At 33.5% G+C, this 17,404-nt stretch overlaps 2 protein-coding genes across 3 annotated transcripts; both read left to right on the top strand.

Moving 5' to 3' along the window:
• Positions 1 to 1,968: 1,968 nt before the first annotated feature.
• On the top strand, positions 1,969 to 10,347 carry LOC100257730 (uncharacterized). Of its 2 annotated transcripts, XM_002269413.5 has the most exons (8): positions 1,969 to 2,209; positions 3,065 to 3,177; positions 3,930 to 4,001; positions 4,817 to 4,852; positions 7,691 to 7,736; positions 8,434 to 8,521; positions 9,262 to 9,319; positions 10,073 to 10,347. In XM_002269413.5, exons 1-8 carry the CDS (start codon positions 2,131 to 2,133, stop codon positions 10,121 to 10,123), a joined length of 543 nt encoding a protein of 180 aa, XP_002269449.1. In that variant the 5' UTR covers positions 1,969 to 2,130; the 3' UTR covers positions 10,124 to 10,347. The 2 variants fall into 2 exon arrangements, with proteins under 2 accessions (XP_002269449.1, XP_059595525.1); XM_059739542.1 differs by having other exon boundaries at positions 1,998 to 2,209; positions 9,262 to 10,162.
• A 712-nt stretch (positions 10,348 to 11,059) lies between these two features.
• LOC100252569 (pentatricopeptide repeat-containing protein At1g80150, mitochondrial) lies at positions 11,060 to 17,326 on the top strand. The gene is made up of 3 exons (XM_002267021.5): positions 11,060 to 12,979; positions 13,392 to 13,467; positions 16,754 to 17,326. The coding sequence occupies exon 1, from the start codon at positions 11,564 to 11,566 to the stop codon at positions 12,779 to 12,781; it is 1,218 nt and encodes a 405-aa protein (XP_002267057.2). The 5' UTR covers positions 11,060 to 11,563; the 3' UTR covers positions 12,782 to 12,979; positions 13,392 to 13,467; positions 16,754 to 17,326.
• The last annotated feature ends 78 nt before the right edge of the window (positions 17,327 to 17,404 follow it).

The following is a 17,404-nucleotide window of genomic DNA, read 5'->3' as shown; positions in this document are numbered from 1 at the left end:
TTGTGTACGGGGTTCTAGGAAAGGCATTCTTTGTAATAATAGCCAAGTTTCAGGGCAAAATGAGATGCATTTTTATTTTGCCTCCTTTGCCCTCCTTGTGATGTGGCACATTGCTAAGTGCTTCGTGGGAAATCACAAACCACTGAACCTAAAAGAGTCAGCGCGGAGTAGTCTAACCGAGTCAACTCACTTACCCGGTCAGTGAGCTTATTGATCATGGTTAGTCAGCAGTCAGCAGTCAGCAGGTCCTCGCCTGAAAGAAAATGCCCGATAGACCGACTGTCAGGATGGATTTGCCAACACGGCCAACAATATTCGATATCCATTCTGTCTTTAAAAACATAAAATAAGATGTTTTTGGAACATATTTTAATTATTTTCATTTTATTTAAAAAAATATATTTAAAAATTAATTATAAAAATATTTAAAATAAAGTATTATAAATAAAAATTATTTTAAAAGATAAAAAAACATATTAAAAATATTTTAAATTTTCAACTAACTTTTATTTTTAAAAATATCATCAAATAATTTTTTAAAAATATTTTTAAAATTATTTCCCAAAACACTTCTCAAACAAAACCTTTGAAACTGTTTTTTAACACACTTCTTTTTATTCTTTTGAAAAACAAAAACTTCCACACTAAAATATAAGAACTTGTACACAAACTATAGAATGGGAGTTTCAATATTTTAAGAAATTTTAAAATATTTTCAAGATATTAAGATAGGTTTTACCTTTTATATAAAATTTTCTATATTTTAGATAGGAATTTCTATATAAAGTTTTAATATATCAACCAATAAATATTAAGAAAATCTTGAAATATTTTCACATTGACAACACATTATTTAAAATTTCTAGTGGTTGTGTAATTGCTTTAAGTAAAAAGAGACTCCGATTGTCCTTGTAAAAATAATGAATTAATTAGAGTACATTTGACAATAATTTTAAAAAGTGTTTCTAATCTTTTTAACAATTGAAATTTTTTATTTTTAAAGTATTAAAAAGACTAGAAACACTTCTCAGAATAATTATCAAACGCACTCTTAGTCTTTAAGTGTCATATTCTAGTGCACTTATTTATCTTGTCAATTATACATACGTATTGTCGTTTATGTCAAATTTTTAACAAGTTATAGTTTTATATCCACTCAAATATATTGGAGTCGTATCAAATACACAACAACTAATATATGTCTATTTTATTAAAGCAATCAAACATTACAAATTGTCGAGATATGTTGATATAGGATGTCTTTTAGGTCATCATAAAACTCGATCACAAATGAAGTGCGTGTACTGTTTATTCACGATAGCTTTATTACTTCATGGAGATTCATCAAACAAACAATAGTTGTTACATCTTAGTTTATTTTGAAATACCTGTAAATCTAGCATATTTTGAGGAATTATCAAACTATCATTTTTTTTATTGCATCAGTAAAAGAAGGTTATATTAAAAAAGATAAATAATTATACTTCATCAAATTTCTTTTATATACATGAACTTTAAAGTTGTGTTTGGTTTTCGGAAAGTATTAAGAAAAGAAAAAAAAATATTAAGGAAAATAATTTTCTCATGTTTATTATGAAAAAAAAAATATATAATTAAAATTAGTTGAAATTTTATGTATTTTAAAATTATTCAATCCTTATACAATATAATAAATTAAGTGAAATAAATTTAAAGAAGCATAAGAAAATTATTTATTAACTTTTAATTTATTATTTATTTATTATTTTTTTAATTTTTTTTTGTGAAATCGATATTTAACAAATATAAGCGATAATTTAATAAATTTATTTAAAAATTAATATTCAAGAGATCAATAAACAATATTAAAAAGCTCTTTGGTATAATTAAGAAAATTAAAAATCGATCATAAATAATATATTTATATTATTAAAAAATGCTAAGAAAAAAGATAAACGTATATGTTAAATATGTTTTATTTATTTTTTAAAAATATTTTTATTATATTTACGTCCTTATATGAAAAAAGAAAGGATAGAAAAGTGGACCGGCTTCGGTAGCTAGCCTTGTCTGTAGTCTCGACGGTGCACCCAGTTTTGCGTTTGGCCGCCGAGAAAACCCAGAGGAAAGGAAAACGTGAGAAAAGAAAACATGGGTTGGATCGGAGAGACCGTCGATTCTATTAAATCCATTCAGATCCGGCAGGTGCTCAGCCAGGCTGTCAGTCTCGGTTAGTTCCTAAATCCCTATCCCTCCCACTCTTTACGTTTGCTTGGTTGCTAAGAAAAGGAGATAAAAGGAAAAGAGGATCAAATATTTGAAAACAGTAAATAGTTGTATTGGGCTTTGCAAAAGGGGATTTAGTTTTCTCAGGTCTCAAATAATTAAAAAACTGACCATTCCAAGTGTTTGCCCATGAATTTCTCTTGTTCTGACCTAAGATGCTGCATGATTTTGATTACCACCCTTTATTCTCTGAGAATATTTATTTTCTTCCTTTGTCCCTTAGATTGCTAACGAAGGTTTGATGTTCCGAGGGTTATTTTGCAGTCTATGAAGGTTTATAAGATATATTTTCTCACCTATTAAAAAAAGCCATGAATTCAAGTAGCAATGTGCTTAATCATTAGGGATTTCATGGATCATGATTCTTCCTGCAGAAAGCATTACTTTCAAGTCTGATTCAAAGCAATGTGGAATAAACCATAGTGAAAACAAACATGACTCGTGGAATCAGATTTTGATAACTCTTCCTTTGGTTGCTGAGAAAAGATATGAAAAGTAAATGAAGAGAAAATTTGAATCTTAGATTTCTCATTGTGTGAGGCAGGAGAAAGCAAAAATTTCAAGCCAAGTGCTGCTATACAATTATTTGACATAGTTGACTTGATTTTCAGGTTAAACCTTGCATCTACTTGAACAGTTTGAGAGAAATTTCTAATAAGATGCAAGCACATTCAAATTTTGATCCCACAGATATTTCGTTGGATTAGATAATGTATTCATAAAGGACTATGATAAATTTTGAGATGCTGGTGTCACATTTGATAAATACTGTATGTGAGTGGTCTGGGTACTGTTTCAGGTATGATCGTTACATCTGCACTGATTATATGGAAGGCATTGATGTGCATTACTGGCAGCGAATCTCCTGTTGTTGTTGTTCTTTCTGGAAGCATGGAGCCGGGCTTCAAGAGGGTAACTCCTTTTATCAAGTGAATTCTTGTACAGTTTTATATCCTGCAATTTGTTTGTATAACGCACTTGGTGTGTCTTCAACTATTATTTTTGCTAGTAAAATCAACTTCTGCTAACAAAGAGGAAGAGCAATCCCGCTTTTTAATAGTTGAAAGAATGACCAAGGGAAATGCCTTGTTTAAAAGGTAGCTTCAAGCTTCTGTCTTTATGGAGGCAGCCCTCTTTCCTATGCCTTGTTTAAAAGGTAGCTGCAAGCTTCCATTTTTATGGAGGCAGCCCTCTTCCTTCTTAACATGGTATGAATTTGTCTCCTCTTGGGCACTGACTTCTGGAGAAGGGGGAAGACACAATGGACCACTGGGTCCTAAAATTAACAATGGAATTAGGGGTTGGGTTGATGGGCTTGTGGAGGACTATTTGATACCAGTGTTTGAGGAGAGTACTATTTGTAGACAAGTGTTTTGACATATGTTTTTATAACTAGAGGGAGGAGGAATTTCTGGATTTTTCTTACCATTATATTTGTGCAGTACATGCAACTTACTGAAGAATACAAAACTGAAACATCTATTATAATGAGGCATACTTTAATATTTCTACTTCATCTTTCCATTAGAGATATTGTTTCTACATCATTGGTTTATGTTTTTGTTCCAATACTCTCATTCCAACCTATTTTCATAGAATGATTCCTACTTTTTCTACCATTTTCTATATTTCTTAATTAAATAATACATTCATTGCGTTTGCAGGGGGACATTTTGTTCTTACACATGAGTAAAGATCCTATTCGTGCAGGGGAAATTGTTGTGTTTAATGTAGATGTGAGTACTCTTTTGATGTTTTTTTTTAAAATTTTTTAATTTGTTGAATCTGGTTTTTGTAATTTCAGTTTGGATTTATGGTTGTCAAATGCATATAAATTGAAAATTCATACTGGCTTCTTTGCTTTCTTCCTTTAATATAATTTTCTTAAATATCTGTCACTTTTTCCTTTATAGAAATGAAAGAGAAAAGGGATATTCAATGGAATAACATGTAAAGGAGGATATACCATCTGCTATGTTTGAAGTGGAATAACTTGTATAAGATCTAGGAAGAGTTGACACCTCCATTTCATGGCATGCTTAGGCTACACAATGGAAGGGTGATTACACACATCCTTCATTTATTTGTCAACTCTTTTTGGATCTTTCATGGATTTGCAATTGTCAAATTTGAATGAACTTTCAGGTCTTTATCATCCAAAGACAGAGGTTTGTTGTAATGTTTGAAGTGGATATTGGGATCAGTTGTCCAAATATTTAGGCAGTCAAAGATGAGAAGAAGCATTTATTTAATTAGTTTCAAAAGCAAAATATTATGTCTATTTAAGGTGAAATTTTCTATGTTTGAATGTCCAAATATCTAGGCAGTCAAAATGAGAAGAAGCATATATTTCATTAGCTTCAAAAGCAAAATATCATTTTCATTTAACATGAGATTTTCTATGATTGTTTATTCAAACATAACATAATCTTTTTGCATGTTTACTTATTTTTCTTTTGAATTCTGATAATTCTCTTTGGAGTTTTTCATATATCTTGTTCTTCTACTTCTTGTTTGATAATATATTTTCTTTACCTATTTCTGTGTTCAGGGTCGTGAAATACCAATTGTTCACCGTGTAATTAAGGTAAATATATTAGCAGAGCTTTTCTCATTCATTCATTTCCATGCGGTGCTGATGTCTGAATTTTCTTGTGTGAGCTTTATGCACTTGGATCTAGAAGTGATTTTAAAGCAGTGCTCATTTTCCCTGATGTAGTGCGCATTATCTTGTAGTTTTCGATCCAGTGTTATTTTTTTCCCCTATTCCTTCTTTCTCATTTTGGAACAATGTGTTGTTGGGGCTGTGTTGATATGTAGGCCCATCAGAGTTTCCACGATTAGCATGCTGGATATTTTCCATCATGACATGTCGAAAACATTGGAGGTTTTGGTTCATCCTGTGAACTAACTATTCTTTTGCTTTCCTTTTTTCAAACAAATTACATTTTCTCTTCAAGTAGAGGAGCTAATCATTTTTTCCCTGTTACTGTCACAAACCTGTCTCCTTTTGTGAGAAGGGTTGCAGTGAATATAATGAAGAGTTTAAGTCCAGAGCAGCGGCATACTGTTTCCATCCTTGGGGAGCCCTTGTTCTATTACGCTATTTCCTTTTCTATGAGTTTCATTGAATTTTCAGTACTGATACCATGATGGTTTGAGGTGAGGATGTGCTGGGCCTGGGGCCTATTTTATATAACCATACTGTAACACTGGTTATATATGGTTAAAGCTGCACATCTTAGATAATTTATAACATATTTGTTAAACAAGTACATATAAAATGTTTTAGTTGCTGTTGTAGCAATTGGTATGAGCCATATCTTTATGGTCAGGCCCATCCATTTAGGGACAACTTAAACAGGGAGGATCTTCTATTTGACCTGTCTTGTTAGCATCCCTAGTCCACAACTTTCAAGTTAAGAATGTCTCATACTTTTTGGTTGCAGTGAATGTTGAAATACAAGAAAAATATCTTTAATTTTTTGGTTGTGTTAATTTTGAGATGCTCCAATGGTTAGTTGCAAGCATGTTCTGGTACAGTACAGGATACAATATCCATGATTTGGATTTTCTATATGGTCGAAAGAATTAATTGTTTCCTTATGCACTGCACACTCTTGCCTCTAGTGCCCGTAGCCTGACTTCCAATCTTATAAATAAAGTGGTTCTCAAACTTTTCAGTGAGCCTTATACCAATTTTGAGAGACCAAAAGTGATATTATGGTATCTAGAAGTGTATACCAACTCTGTGTTGATATATATAAATGCATATTGGTGAGAAATTCTGATATATAACTAAAGAGAGTGCCTTATCCATGGCTGTTCAAACAAGATATTACTTGAGACTTGAGTGTTATAAACCTTGTCACTACATGCTCTAAATTCAGCTGATCTTGACCTCTTCTCTCTATCTCCATCCTACATCAAGAGTCCTTTCTCATTGTTCTCAAAGCATCGAAGTCAACTTTTCTTTTTAATCCACTTTTACATTTTGCATTTATTGTGCTTTTCTCATTCCATCGGTTCAGCTATAAATATGAGGGCACATATTTGAGTAGAAGTTTTAGTAAGAGCATTCACATTGTAAGTTCCAGCCTTGATTAAGGGAACTACCTACAGAAAAATGTGTTTTTTTGGGTTGGGGGTGGGGGGTGCTGTTGTATTGTTGGGGGTTTTTTGGTTTGAGTAGGTAGTCCAAGCAAGTTATCCCAATTAATTTTTTTTTTCCTGAATTATTCTCAATGAATTCAACAATGTCTACAAGTTCATCAATCCCACAATAAAACTGGATGTAATTTGGAAAAACCACTTACAGAGTTCCCCAAAAACTCTAGATGTAAAAAAGCTACAGGTCTAAAGACTGCAAAGAAATCTACTAAATATGAAAGGAATGTACACAAAATTACCTGATTCAAATGCACCTACTACTCAGGGTCTAATATTATTTAGAACCTATACAAATCTTCATGTCCACAATGCAACATCTGTGCTCCGTAGTGGACACCTTAACCTTAAGCCCATGCTGAAGCTAGCAGATTGATCACACCCCTTTTTTAACCAAAGAATCTTTCAAGAATACTTTTAAAAGCTTGGGAGATGAAGAACTAGGGCTATAGGGATGACTATTTTCTTATGTCTCAAATGTAACTCAATAAAATCATTTATTTATATCAAAAACCTAGGAAACACTTTTGGAGGGAAATTTTAAATTTAATTTTACAAAAACACTCTTAAACATATGAAAAATGGGCTTACAAATATGAATAGGAGGGCCCGACATTGGACTGGTCAAGGATTACATTCAAATGCTAAGGAAGGACATTTGAATGCCCTCCAGGGTAGCTTTGAATGCCTTCCGGTGTGGTATTTGAACGCCCTTCAGGATAGTGTTTGAATGTCCTTTGAGATGTTCAAACATCCTGCCTCCTTTTTGACTTCCTGACTTCGTTTTTCAAGTTTTCTCCAAATTGTACACCTAGTGATCATATCATAATCATTCCTTTAGCTCTAATTAATTCAAATGCACACATATCTTATAGAATAATCAACTCTAAAGCAGCATGAAGTTGAATGATGCCAGTAAGACCATTAGAGGTAAGATGCATCAGACTTAGTGCAATGGAACAAAATCACCATCTTGGACTAGTGCATTAACACACATGATTAGGTATCCTTTCAGAATTGGTTTTCTCATTGTTTTTCCCAGCAAATAATGTTATGTACTCTGTTTCTAACTCTTAGAAATATATGGATCTAATCTTGTATTACAAGTTTTATTTATTTTACTTTACAATTAATACTTAAAAGTTGAAAAATATCATTTTCTATTGTTAGTATTGAGACTTTTTTAATCAACTTTCATTAATTTGATAGTCATCGCATTGTTGTCCAGTGAATCTTTGATGATTAACCATCTTTGCAGGTTCACGAACGGCAAGATACTGGAGAAGTTGATGTCCTCACAAAAGGTAATCAGATTCTTGGAAATAAAGACCTGACTATTACAAATTTAAGCAGCTGCCATGTATCATTAGATGTTTTTTTTTCTGATGACATTATCTGAACCTTTTTTTTTTTTGTGGTTATGTGGTAAAGTAATTTGGCACAATATTATATCATTGTGATTCGCATTCAGCTCTCTGCTTTAAATATGATGCTCATTTTGTCTTATCATTCATTGATATCTTTGACTTTTATATTAAGCCAACCCATTTCTTTTTTGTTGTAACCCGCATTCTCCAAAAATAACCAGGATAGTTGCTTCCTTTCGAAGAAGGGTAGGTGTTGCACTCAACCTTTTCCAATCCACTTTGCATCTCTCATTCTTATGCTAATCTCTTGTGCATTATATCTTGTCACACTGTATCATCCTATGAATGGATTAGCCAAAGGTGGAGTAGAATTCTAGAAACAGATCCACTTTTAAAAAGAAATTAAAAAATATACAACTTTATGACAATTTAAATATGCTTACTTAAAACGAAGAGTGGAGAAGTTTTTTTTCTCTACAATAATAACTTTCTTTGTACGCTTTCTCAAACAGTCAGAGAGAGATATTCTCTAATACATGTGCAACTCCTTTAGTCATAATACAGTGTATTGTGTCCCAACCATATGCCACTACTATGATATTCTCCAATGTCTCACTTTTTCTGTCTTTATCAGGGGATAACAATTATGGGGATGACAGGCTTTTGTACGCCCATGGTCAGCTCTGGCTTCAGCGGCACCATATTATGGGGAGGGCTGTGGGGTAAAAACACTTATCTTTAATTTTCATTTGCCTGCTTATGCCTACACATATCTAATGTGAAGAACCCTTCATTGAGGGCAGCCACAGGGGACTGTGCAAGCATGTAGATTTTAGAAAAGATGTTAGAAGCCATTGAAATGGAGTAGTGATGTAACTAGGGTGAAGATCCAATGGATGGTTATGAGTGAAAAATGAACCTAGGAGTTCTTGGATCTAATGCTGAAACTTTTCCAAATTTTTATTTTAATCCAATTTCTGCAGTTTCTTGCAATATTAACAGCTCAAGACCCTTGGAAATGGGTCAGATTGACATGCCCTAAAGATGAAAGACAGCTCTAAAATCTGGAATTGTATCCTCTCTGCTGCAAACTATTTTCTTTAGGGTTTGCTATCCTAGTCAGTGGTGGAATAACTTAAAGAAAATTTGGTATAGTGCCCAAGTGAATTTCTTTTTTCATGTACCTATCCATATAAATCTGACATTCCATCAAGGTTAGCGTGCAATCCTGGTGCATTGTGTTTGGCTATCTTTAGGTTCAAGTTGTCCTTATTGAAAATGTGGTATACACACCATTGTATGAATGATATACCTTTAATACCCACAGGAATAATTACTTTCTTTTTTTTTTTTTAAGTTCTTTCAAAGTCTGCTAAAAGAAAAGGATGCACCTATTTATTTATTTATTTGATCCAAAATAAACATTAGAAGCCTCTTATTGCCCACTTTTTGACATTTGCAGCTTCTTACCTTATGTCGGCTGGGTGACAATCATCATGACAGAAAAGCCGCTTATCAAGGTTTGCTTTCCTTATAACATTGTCTGGAAATCAAACTTCTTTTGGCTAGCTTTTCAGTCCCGAAAACTAACATTAGTCTGGATATTATTTTGTATACTATTAATTGATAAATTCTAAAAGAAAAATGCTTGTGCTCAAGGATCTGTTTCAAAGTAGCTCCAAAGCTGTATGATTGCTGACAAATAGTTATATGGCTTGGTATAAGGAAACAAAGAATTCAAATGATGTCCAAGATATAAGTCTTAGGTGGTGTTTTTTTTTTTTACTTAAATTTAAATAGAACTTAATTTAACTCTCTAAATACAACTTAATGGTATTAAGTGTTAAGTTGTTTGTTTTTTATATTATTTTATTTCTGTTAAGTAATTAATATTAATAGGATGAGGCTTGTGTTGAGATTGCGTTTTGGTTGTTTTAAAAAATTATTTTTAGCATTCATCAAGGAAACCAAATATTTTGACATTTTCTATTTAGTCAAAAAATTTTAAAAATTAGGAATAGGAAGGAAAAAAAAGTTAAAAACAAATCATCTAAAGTTTGAAAGTAGATTGCATTTAGTATTAAGTTAGAAAAACAAACACCACCTTAGTTTCTGTATGATTTTCTCTCTTGCTGGAACTGAAGGAAACTATCAAAATTTTGCTGACATATATGGAAAAATGTCAAAATTCTAACCTGAGAAATTTTTTCCAAAATACATACGGATTTAAAACCCATATGCCTGGTATTTCACATATGTTGTCTTTTTTGCAGTATGTTCTCATCGGTGCACTGGGATTGCTCGTTATAACTTCAAAGGACTAAGAATGAAGTTCAAGATGTGGGGAATCCCTCAAGAAACCCATCAACAAGTCTCCTTGTCTCTTCTCATCCTGTCTACACAAAACCAAGGAATAGTTGGTTGATTTTTGATATGATAACTTAAATTTGTTGATGTGGAAGTTTTAGGTTGAAGTATTTAAGAGCTAACCCATAACCATTTGAACTTAATTTTCTGATTACATAAATGTTGGTCTTGGTTGAGGAAACATTTGAGTAGGAAAAAACCTTTGAAATGTGGAATATACAGCATGCCCATTCTCAGGCAATGCATGGCAGGTCTTCAATGGAAGAGCATGAGCAAAAAGCCAACTGTCTTGAACAGATTTGCTCAGGTGGGTTTCTTGAAGACCTGTGATAATGACCACAGGGCAAGCTTTCCCCCCTGGTTTTCACATGAAACTTGTCTCTTGAAAAGACTTCAAGACGACATTCGAACTACTGTTTCACTAAATTCATATTTTCAAAATGAAAGCTTCATGTCATAATTTTGTTGTAGGGTTTTTTAATATTTTACAAATTATCATAATTTAATAATATTTTTTAAGATAATATATATGTTATTTTAATATTCCTTTTAAGGTCATTGAGAAGCTAAATTCAAAGACTATTTTTTTGTTGCACTTTTATTTTTACATTTTTAATTAAAAATTTGAAAATAATTTTGATCTTAACATGTTTTCACTTTTGTTTTAACAAAAATAAAGTAATGGGAGTATTTAATAAAATTTCAAATTTCAAACTAGTAGAAGTAAATGCATTATTAGACTTACTTAATATTTTAAAAATAAAAATAAAAATAATAAATAATACTCTTTTTATTTTAAAAAATAAAAAATAAAAATTTAAATTACATTAATATTTTTTTATTTATATTTTTAGATTTTTGGAAATGCTGAAGACATGAAAAAGGGCCTGAATGAAAATCTAATCCTATTTGCAAGAATCTTGGCAATATGGATCCACCTGGACAGGATCCGACCAAGGAGTCACTTGGATCCAAGGATCTGACCCATATTCATTTCCCAAACCAAAACCTAAGAAGCGACAGCAAAACGCCTACCACACGGTGGCTCCTTTCAAAACCCCAAAAACCCCCACGGCACAAAACTCTCATTTCCTTTCAGTCCGTTGGGGGTTGTACTTAGGTTTTCATCCATTTCCTTTCGCACAGATCAACTCAGTAGCAGCTAAGCCATTCTTTCATCTCTTTCTTCAATTTTCATTTTCTTATCTGATTTTCACGGATCAAACCGAAGATACATTGAAGTCCTGAAAGTACACATTGTTTGTATTGATTTGATTGTTTCTTGTAATTGGATTTCTGGGTTTTTTCATGGGTGGTTAAGATTTTTGATACGGAGATGCTGAAAATCATGATTTGAGTAGATGGGTATTCTTCAATTACATCAGAAACTATAGAACATGCTCTCTCTGCGTCCCATTCGCAGATTCTGCCACGCCGCCGCCATCACCGCCATTGCGCCTGTTGCTGAAACTGTTACAAGTGCCAAATCAAATTGCATTAAAAAACCTGATAAACCCTTGGAAGAACCTGCCCTTGTCAAGCTTAAGGCCGAGCGAGACCCCGAAAGGCTATTTCAATTGTTCAAAGCTAATGCCCATAATAGGCTTGTTGTCGAGAACCGATTTGCATTTGAGGACACGGTTTCCAGGCTAGCAGGGGCTGGACGGTTCGACTACATCGAGCATTTGCTTGAGCACCAAAAGACTCTGCCTCAGGGTCGGCGTGAAGGGTTCATTGTTCGGATTATAATGTTGTATGGTAAGGCTGGGATGATTAAACAAGCTGTTGATACTTTCTATGACATGCATTTATTTGGGTGTCAAAGGACTGTTAAATCATTTAATGCTGCCCTTAAGGTTTTGACACAAAGCTATGATTTAGAAGCCATTGATTTGTTTCTCAGAGATGTTCCTTTTAAATTTGGCATTGAATTGGATGTTTTTTCGGTTAATATTGTTATTAAGGCTCTTTGCGATATGGATATATTGGAAAAAGCATATATGGTCATGATAGAGATGGAGAAAGCTGGTGTAAACCCAGATGTTGTGACTTATACTACACTTATATCCGCATTTTATAAGAGTAACCGATGGGAGGTTGGCAACGGCTTGTGGAATCTTATGGTGATGAAGGGTTGTTTACCGAATCTTGCAACTTTTAATGTTAGGATTCAGTACTTGGTTAATAGGAGAAGAGCGTGGCAAGCTAATAGTTTGATGGGTATGATGGAGTATCTCGGAATAACCCCGGATGAGGTTACATATAATTTGGTCATCAAAGGGTTTTGCCAGGCTGGTTATCTTGAAATGGCAAAAAAGGTTTATTCCGCTTTACATGGGAAGGGTTATAAGCCCAATGTTAAGATCTATCAGACCATGATTCATTATCTTTGTAAGGGAGGAGAGTTTGATATGGCATACACGATGTGCAAAGACTGCATGAATAGAAACTGGTCTCTGAATGTGGATACCATCTATAAACTACTTGAAGGCCTTAAGGGCAATGGGGAGATTGACAAAGCTAAGGTGATATTAAGGTTGGCTCGGAAAAGGGTGCCCTCATTTTCTAAGAATCAACTTGGTGTGTTTGAATCTGTATTGTCCAAGAAGCAATAGACTGAAAATGAGGGATTGGTTGGTTTATGTTATGGTGCAGCTTAAGATGAGCTGATATTCTTTTCACTCAATTCTTTGTAGATCTGAGAAATTGACTGGATATATAGATTTTTATGGCTTAACATCAGAAAGAAGATATGCTATACCATCTCAATCAAGCTTGTGATGAAATGAGAGTTCACAATCACCCAAGTTCTTGTAAGTTCTCTCTGTTAGCTTCATCAGTTGTCCTTTATTTATTTATTTTTTAAGGTGGTCTGTGGGATGAGTTTTATGAGGAAAATATTTGCCGTCTTAAAACTATGTTGAATGTCCTGATGTATGTTTGCCTTGCATGCATGTGTATCCATATTATTCCCATCTTCCAGTTTCTTGGAAAATATTGAGTATAATATATGGTGGTATATATTACAGTAGCCACATGTAATAAAATTTGATATTGTGGTAGATAATGTTGGGTTGTGCCCTGTTTTGTTTTGTTTTTCATTTTTCGTTTTTGTTGTTGTTGGTCTTGTGTTTTTTTAGGTGCTCTTTTTTAACAAATTTTTGCTTTGCCTATCAAACAAAAAAGAATTCCTGAGATGCTGCATGTCTTGTCTGATGTTTTCAGCTTTGGTGGTAAGGAACAGAAGGACCAATGGAAAGAAAGCAATTTCTCCTCATTAGATATCCCGAATGCTATATTGGTAAATTTCCCCCCCAAATGTTTGGCTTGTTGTTGTTAGGTTCAGTAAATTTATTGATTTTATATGCACATAACCAATACTTGTAGTTGCATTATTGCTATTCCTAAATTTTGGAGTTCCAATTTGTTGTCTATGAAGGTCAAAAGATTTCATATGAACTCCATGAGCTAGTGGTAAGAGTAATAGTCACTATGTTTTATTTTATTTTTATTTTTTTAATTCATTCAGTAAGATAGTGTACTAGACCTGGTAGCTACTGTAGGTTTTGAAATGATAATCCATTTGAATAGTTGTTGTGATATCCTAAAATATGTCAATAATACTAAAAGGACTCTGTATTAGTCTACTAAGAGAAATGACCTGGATAGCTTTTCAAACAATACTAAAGGGTTAAAATGTGTTGATTTGAATGATTCATTAGTATAGAGCAATGCTTTAAAGTTAGACCATGTACACATTGTTGCTTGTTTGCATTATCAGAAGCATGAAGCATAATTACTATGCAGTTTATTTTTAGAATGTACAAAAAGGAGAGAGTACCAAATCTTGATAAGTTATGAAAGATTATGTACATTTGACATAAAATGCATTAATCAGAAGCATGAGGCATAAACATATTCTGTTAATTATAGAAAAATGTCTTAAAATGAGAGAGGCAAAAAACGTTTGAAAAGATTATGCAGTTTTTGGATAAGGAATCCACATACTTACATATGCGTAATTGTTACATTGGCATGAAATAGCTTTTCAAAGTATGCATGAAGACATACATATACTGATTACCCGTTAAGTGACTGATCAAAAAAAAAAAAAAAAATTACTCGTAAGCAATTGCTACTGATAATCATACAAGGAAAACTGTCTTTGTTGCTGCATTTTGCTTACTCACCTAAAATTAATATTATCATGTCTTGGTTGTCTCTTTGTGTGGTAACTGTGCTTGTACATATACATGTATAACTAAGAGTGACAAGTATATCTCAAACTAAATTGCTGGTTAGTGGTTCAAGTCCAATCTGCTTTCAGCGGTAATTAGAATGTGAAAGAGGGCTAAAGGTGAATTAATTACTAAGCATGCCAGAGGAAATTAAAATGATGCGTTTAACAAGTTGTGCGGCCATACTTGCATGAAGAGGCCCTAGGTGGCCCAAGATAGCTCTTTTTCATTGATTCAATTCTTTCTTCTATGTTCAAATGCTAGTATTATAACAAATTTGATCTCGTTTCTGATTTTTATTTGATTTGTATATCATTTGATTTGAGGTGGCATTGATCAGGCCTTCCTGGTGCATGTGTCTGAAGTTTAGTTTCAGTGATTCTGGGTTGATGTTCGCACAATTATCTAGCATTATGTCAATTAGTTCTCTTGGGGGAGTTCCTATCAGAAGCTTTTGACTAGTTTATTGAAATGCCTTCTACCATAGTAATGTATCTGATTGCAGTCAAAAGTGAGACTGGGTTTATGTCCCCAATTCTATCTGTGTTAAAGGTTTCACAGCAGTAGATGCACTCAACTTGGTGAAGAGAATTAGATTATTTCCATATTTATAGGATGATTTTATTATGAACATATTTTGCCATTCTTTCTTCTGATTATAGTTGGTCAGTTGTTGAGAAGTAGGGATGTATGTGTGTGTCTATATTATCATGATCCTATTTATTGCTTTTGAGTTGATTGGGACTTGGGATGTTTAGATTTCAGAAGCTGTAACTTAAGGGGTAAAAGTATAAATTATGTACAAACCATAAATTATATTTTATAACCCACCTCCCAAACAAAACTTTGGTCTATTTGGTCTTAACCATCCAAATGTTTTTCAGCTAATACCATCCCTGCTGTTTCAAGTTGTGCATTAGATGTTTTCCAAATGAAGTATGATAGAAAAATGTCATGTATGAGCACATGACTCTTAAAATTCTGGAATGATGACCCTCTAATCCATGTAATGGCTGTTGTGGTCCTTGTCTCCTCTTCATGTCCAAAATTGTCTCCAGTGTGTAAAAGAATCTATTCCTTCAAATTCATTCATGTTTATGTGAGTGATAAAAAACTAAGCTCATTTTATCTGAAGTTGGTAAACTCCACCATGACGAGCAGTGGAGTTGCTGTGGTGAGGCAATAAAAGTGGGTAGTGGTGAGATTTATGAACACCAGTCTAGGCTTTCTTGCAGGTCAGAAAGAGTATAGTTTTTATGGAGAGAGTTTTAGAGAGTAAAATAGAAATTTTAGAGAAAAGGAGGGTCTTAGAAAGATGGACTTCTAGAGATAAGAAAAAAATTGTTTTGAGAAAAGAAAACAGTTTTTAGAAAGCCTGGGAGACTACAGAAGATAGAAGTGGGTATTTTTTTTTTTTTGATCAGAAACGAAGAAGATTATATTAATAAAAGAACAAATACAGAAGAGAAAAAAGAGACAAAAGAAAGAGAAAAAAAACACCAAGGGAAGGATGAGAGGTCCTTCCTACACAATAACCAAGGAAAACACCCAACAATAGTAATCTAAAAACAAGAGAAAACCCAACAATCTTCAAACTCTTTAAACGCAAACCCCAATCCAATTGATTTGTAGAATACTTAGAGGAACTCCTCTAAAAACTTCAGTACAAGAAGCCCAAAGAGAAGAGTAAAACCGAATCAAATCCCACACCACCTCTTCTGTTCTCCCTTTATCCTCAAAGATTCTATTATTCCTTTCTTGCCACACCATCCAAATCAAAGTAAGGCAAGCAATTTGCCAAAGAATCTTGCCTCTTACTGAGTTCCCCAAGCCTCTAAAGGAAATAACCAACATATCCTCAATGCTCCTTGGAGGGACCCAAATCACACCTACTAGATTGAACAACCTGTGCCAAAGTCCAATGGTGACGGGACAATGAAGAAAAAGATGGTCAATCGACTCTCCATTTCTTTTGCAAAGAATGCACCATTGAGGACAGAGGGCTTTGTAGGGTCTTCTCAATTGCAACTTGTCATTAGTGTTTACCTTCCCATGTGCTACTAACAATTGCAACTTGTCATTATAGAAGAGTTTTTGGAAAGTGAGTATGAAATTCTATAGGAAGTATAGGAACAAAATTTTTGGAGAGAATCAGAGTGGATGATTTCATTTGAGATTCTCTCTTCCCATTACTCTTGTGAGAAATGAAGAAATATCTTACTGAACTATCATGAGTTCTCCATGAGTTAAAAATGCCTGAACTTTGAGAAAAACAGAGTTGAAATGACATTTTAGAGTGGATTTCCAATTAAACTGAAACTCATGCTAACCCTCTGATTTCTGGTGCAGATTTTGATAGTTGGAAGCTTCTACACTGAATTGGGAGAGTGAATCAACAATTTTCAGCAACTGCTTGATGTTGTAAGGTCAAGCACAAATGACTAGCAGGTGATATTTTCTACTCTGGCCAGCAGCCCAAGGTGCAATGTACTTCTGATAGTACATAATGAAAGGAATTAAACGAATGATATTAGTTGGAACACAATTCCAGTGGACATTGAACCCTCAAAAATTTTGAGAGTCCAGGAGGGATAAAAGCAATATTAACTCTCAGCCATGTTTTCTTCACCCTCTGTTTTTTTGCATTTTCTGGAAGAAGGCACGGTCAATTACATCACACTGTCATCACCTGTCCAGTGCAAAAATCGACCGCAATGGTGCATATGCATGTAGATATTGAATTAATCAAAGTGAAGTGGGTTTCAATCAGGGAAATGTATGAAAATTATGCTTCAGAAGTTAGAATGAATCTGAGTTATGATTCATACTAATACTATGTTGATCCAGTCATTGCTGCTTAGGAATTGCGCTCATTTATGTATTCCCTGAATCAAGAACAGACCAGTTCAGGCTTTAGCTTCATTCTCATGTGCAAGCTCTCTTCAGTCTCCCTGTTTTTAGTTGGGGAAATTTTTTTGTTATTGCATATCTTTGCCTTTC

The sequence above is a fragment of the Vitis vinifera genome, chromosome 9 (assembly GCF_030704535.1).
Source record: "Vitis vinifera cultivar Pinot Noir 40024 chromosome 9, ASM3070453v1".
Lineage (NCBI taxonomy): Eukaryota > Viridiplantae > Streptophyta > Magnoliopsida > Vitales > Vitaceae > Vitis > Vitis vinifera.
Note: the sequence above shows the minus strand (reverse complement) of the source record. Positions and strands in the feature narration are given on the sequence as shown.

Excerpts from the sequence above, each read along its gene's own strand:
- LOC100252569 (XM_002267021.5), top strand. The coding sequence starts at position 11,564 with ATGCTCTCTCTGCGTCCCATTCGCAGATTCTGCCACGCCGCCGCCATC.
- LOC100257730 (XM_059739542.1), top strand. The coding sequence starts at position 2,131 with ATGGGTTGGATCGGAGAGACCGTCGATTCTATTAAATCCATTCAGATC. Across the intron at positions 2,210-3,064 it reads CAGCCAGGCTGTCAGTCTCG|GTATGATCGTTACATCTGCA; the intron begins GTTAGTTCCTAA and ends GTACTGTTTCAG. Across the intron at positions 8,522-9,261 it reads ATTATGGGGAGGGCTGTGGG|CTTCTTACCTTATGTCGGCT; the intron begins GTAAAAACACTT and ends TGACATTTGCAG.